Source organism: Carcharodon carcharias, chromosome 27 (assembly GCF_017639515.1).
Source record: "Carcharodon carcharias isolate sCarCar2 chromosome 27, sCarCar2.pri, whole genome shotgun sequence".
Classification (NCBI taxonomy): domain Eukaryota; kingdom Metazoa; phylum Chordata; class Chondrichthyes; order Lamniformes; family Lamnidae; genus Carcharodon; species Carcharodon carcharias.
Window position 1 is genome coordinate 17,198,935 of NC_054493.1, and position 4,884 is coordinate 17,203,818.

Below are 4,884 nucleotides of genomic sequence, written 5' to 3' on the forward strand. Positions count from 1 at the left end.
GGAGATCTGGTGTTGGGGTGAACTTGCTGCATCACTTTGTAGATATAAATGAAGTAACTCTCCTTCCTCAACCTTCGCTGCTTCTTGCTGTCCTTTGCTATCAGTTTCTTTAAGGCTTTCTTAACTCCCTTCTTGGGAGCTGGTTTCTTCTCATCAACCATCTTCAGTTTAGATGAATCACTTCCCAAATCCGGAGCAGGTGAACTCACTTTTGTTTCAGCAGTGTGGATGATTAACTGAATCCCGTCCCAAAGTCAGAACAGGTGACTGTCATCTTCCTGGCTCCTGCAGGGTGGCTGAATCACTGCTTAATTCCCACAAACCTAAGAGGTGAGCGGCCTGTCCCCAATTTGAACTCGCTGGCCTAAACTCAGATGGGATGACCGAGTGAACCCCTTCCCACTCGCAGAGCAGGTGAATGGCATCTCACCAATGTTGGTGCATTGATGAGTTTCCAGTGCAGAATGTGGTGTGGGAGGAGTGGGGGCGGGTGTAAAGGGGGAATTGAATCCTGTCCCACAGTCCCCAGATTACCCTGGTTTCTCCCTGGTGCATATGTCCTTGTGTCTTTCCAAGTTCAACAATCTGTTAAAGCTCATATACATGGCTTCTCCCCATTGTGAATTTTCAGGTTGTGTAACTGACTAAAGCGCTTTCCAGAGTCAGGGCACCAGAACATTCTCACACTAGTATGTTTGTCTTGATGCTTTTCCAGTCACATTGATGTTTGAAATATTTTCAAACAGACAAATATTTCTCCTTCCACATTCAAGAGCTGATGATTGCCTGGTCCTGATGAATCAAGTAACTCTGTCATGTCTTCATGCGAATTTTGGTTTGATTTTCCCGTCTATAAATCCTCCCTCTCCAAAGCATTTACAAAAGCTATCACAAGTACACAATAGAAATTTGAAACTGATCTTCTAGTTGACATAAAAAGATCTTCTCCCCTCCCAAACTATAAATCTTTTTCCTCCACATACTCCATTCTCCCTATTGATTGCAACCCCAAAACATCCTACTATCCTCCTCCTGCTTTACGACCAGTTCTCCTCCCCTGAAGATGCTGAATCTCGGGTTCAGTTTCACAGTCACCTATTGCGCTCCCCAATATGTCACCCAGGTTAAAAGTTAAGTTAAAAAAACAGTTTTGATCAAGCGGCGTCGATCAAACCCAGCGACCCTCAGAAGAAGGGTCATACGGACTCGAAAAGTTAATTCTGCTTCTCTCTCCACAGATACCATCAGATTTGGTGAGTTTTCCAGCAATTTCTGTTTTTGTTTCAGTGACTACTACCTACATGTAGTTTATGCCAGTGTAGGATCAGTGCGACCGCCCACCCACACTTTTCATCCCAGTCCCAGGATTGTGGAGACAGGCATCCGGCTGAGTAATGGCAACCACCGTTCCCACAAGGCCTTGCGCTGAAGAAAACGCTCTATCCACCGCACGGACGAGCGACCCGGGACAGTGCATGTGCAACGGGGAGAGGGGTTGCGCATGTGCGAAGAAAAGCGTTTCCCGTCGGCCAACAGCCGAGGGCGTCATGGGGTCAAACTGTCTCCCCTCTGCCAGGTAGGGTTCATGCGAGGGATTGACCAATGGAAAGAGTCGGAGGACCGGAAGCTCTCTGGTCCTCCAACCAATCAGAGCGCGGATTTTGTCTCACTGGCGATTGATCTTCACATACAAAGTTCCTCCTGTGTCCAACATATGTGAGTAAAACACTTTCTTTTCTCCCCCTTTCCATTTCTTTTCTAATCCTGGGTTTAAATGATGACTTGCAGGAACTGAAGGGAAACCAAGTGAATCCGGATGGGGTCTCTCTCTCTCTCTCTATTAAAGACATTGACATCCTTTGCTCCCTCAGCTTGACACATTTATTTGTCTGCTAAAAGGATGGCCTCTTACCTAATGTTCACAGTTAAAGAAGTAGCTTCCTCTGGAGATGGTTGACATTTATTGGGACAGTAAATTAATATAAGAGCGAGACATGTCTAGTGTTGTTATATGGTATATATTGGATATATTATTTATGGTTCTGTAATAAGTGCATTAATCAGGATTTCTAGTCTTGTAATATCGTACTGAAGCTATCTTAAATATTTCCGGCACAGAAGGAATCCATTTGGCAACTCGACTCCATGCCGATTCTTTCTAGAGGAATCCAGTCCCCCTCTATATCCCTGTAAACCTGCAGGTTTATTTCCTTAAAGTTCCCATCTAATTTCATTTTAAAATCATTGATCATCTCTGCTTCCACTGCCCTCATAGGCAGAGAGTTCCAGGCCATGAGCACTCACTGCCTAAATAAAGTTTTTCCTCACATCCCCCGTGTATCATGTAATACAGTACTTTATATTACATGAATTTTGTCCAATAAATATGCTATATAGAATTGGTAAGCATGGATTTGTTGATTAGTATGAATTAGCACATTCAGGAGAATTGGGAGGATGTATATTAGCTACAGCAGAGTGAGAATGGAGGGAGTGTGTGGGGCATGGAGATTTACAGCTTTTGGAGAACAAGAGAGGAAAGAATGTTCCATAGAAACTAGAATTGTTCTGAATTTCTATCCTATGTGACAGTGATGACTTTTGTAAACTTTTACAGGGTATTATAAGGGGCAGATTTGCAGACAGAAATCTCAAACCAAACGTCATGTCAAAATCTGTTCGTCACCTGATCCATTGGGACATGAATATCAGTGGCCTTTGAATCTAGAAGGATAATTGTTTCTCTGTTCTGTGTACTTCAATAGGTATTAAACATAAGTGTGACTGGAACAGCATCAAGACACACACACCCGAGTGAGGATTTTCCAGCACTGACTGTGGAAAGAGCCTTGACCAGTTGTACAGCCAGAAAAACATCGCATCATTCACAGTGAGGAGAGACCATACATAACTAGAGAGACACAAGGGCATCTGCACCATGCAGAAACCATGGAAATGTGAGGACTGTGGAAAGGGATTCCGTACCCCATCTGCGTTGGAAACTCATCGACGCATTCACACCGGGGAGAAGCCATTCATCTGCTCCGTGTGTGGGAAGGGATTCACACGTTCATCCATCCTGTTCACACATCAGCGACTTCATACTGGGGAGTGGCCGTTCACCTGCTCTGATTGTGGGAAGGGATTCACTCATTTGACCCACCTGCAGACACACCAGCGAGTTCACACTGGGGAAAGACCATTCATTTGCCCTGTGTGTGGGAAGGGATTCACTCAGTCGTCCCGCATGCGGACACACCAGCGAGTTCATACTGGGGAGAGACCGTTCATCTGCTCTGTGTGTGGGAAGGGATTCAGTGAATCATCAACGCTGCAGAATCATCGTGTAGTTCACACTGGGGAGAGGTCATTCACCTGCTCTCTGTGTGGGAAGAAATTCACTCGGTCATCCAATATACTGCGACACCAGATGGCTCACACTGAAGAGAGGCCATTCATCTGCTCCATGTGTGGGAAGGGTTTCACACGGTCGACCAGCCTGCTGATACACCAACGCATTCACACTGGAGAGAGGCCATTCAGCTGCAATGAATGTGGGAAGGGATTCACACACTCATCCAGCCTGTGGAAACACCAGCGAGTTCACACCGGGAAGAGGCCATTCACCTGTTCTGAGTGTGGGAAGAGATTCAATGATTCATACAACCTGCTGAGACACCAGCGAATTCACACCATGGACAGGCCGTTTACCTGCTCTGATTGTGGGAAGGGATTCAGTGAATCATGCAACCTGCTGAGACACCAGCGAGTTCACACCATGGAGAGGCCATTCACCTGCTCTGAGTGTGGGAAAGTATTTGCTGATTCATCCAGCCTGCGGAGGCACCAGCAAGTTCATACAGAGGAGACAGGCTGCTCACCTGCTCTGAGTGAGGGAAGGGATTCACTGAGTCATCCAAACTGCTGAGGCACCATGGCAGTTATCCCAATTGGAGACCTTTTAGATATTTTGTCTGTGGATGTTAATTGTATCAATGGAGGTTAACTATATACAGGTGGAGGGCATTGATTGGATGGTTACATGAATGCAAATAAAGAGACACTTACTGACATTGAGTGGACTGGAGCTAGGAGGTATATACTTGTAATGTTTCATTCTGTGAATAATCTATACCAAGTAAAGATTGGCTCCAGTTTCATCCTTCACCACAAGACTGTCAAGACTATAACATGGTAACTGAGAATGATTGTCTAATGGTGAAGTTTGGAAACTAAATGAAAATGAAATTTCAGACAGAAGCTTACAATCACAGCAGCTTTTGTGAGAAATGGCTGAAAGCAAGTGGAAATTCTCAGGGTCTGATTACACGCTGATGTTCTTGGAGTCTGAGCCTTACGACCAGTGAAAGAATGAAGTGGTTATGTGGACAAGGGTCACGTCCCTACCAAGGAGGAAACATGGTCTGGGCTTGGCATTGCCACTTCCTAACAAAAGTAAAATCAGAAGCAAAATATTTTGTGAGCTGGATTCCTGTCAGTTAGATACTGATGAAGGTTTGGATCTTCTATTTGGGTTCATTGATGAGATTTACAAGAAAGATGATCTACTGGATTTCTATGAAGCATAGTTGAACTTTGAGAGGTTCCGATTGAGGGTGAACACATCTTTAGCAGACCTGGATATCACAACAAAGGACAGGATTGGAACAGCACTAATAGGTGAATGAACCCCAGGAATGACTGGGGAACAATTAACACGTGTTTCAGGTCCGACTCTAAATATCATTTTGTGATGAACTGCCCAAAGTGGAAAATCAGGGTCTTCGAAGTGACACATGACACAGAAAATTCTGAGGCTGAAGATGATGATAATGATCACTCTGAAAGAATTATACTAGTCACAAGGAGCTTTGATCCAGTGAT

General features: G+C 44.7%; 1 protein-coding gene across 1 annotated transcript; it reads left to right on the forward strand.

Moving 5' to 3' along the window:
* Window positions 1–1,658: 1,658 nt before the first annotated feature.
* On the forward strand, window positions 1,659–3,622 carry LOC121270209 (zinc finger protein 214-like; the record flags this gene model as incomplete). The annotated part of the gene is made up of 2 exons (XM_041175527.1): window positions 1,659–1,716; window positions 2,766–3,622. A coding segment is annotated over exon 2 (684 nt), but the record flags the coding sequence as incomplete, so codon positions are not given.
* Window positions 3,623–4,884: the final 1,262 nt, after the last annotated feature.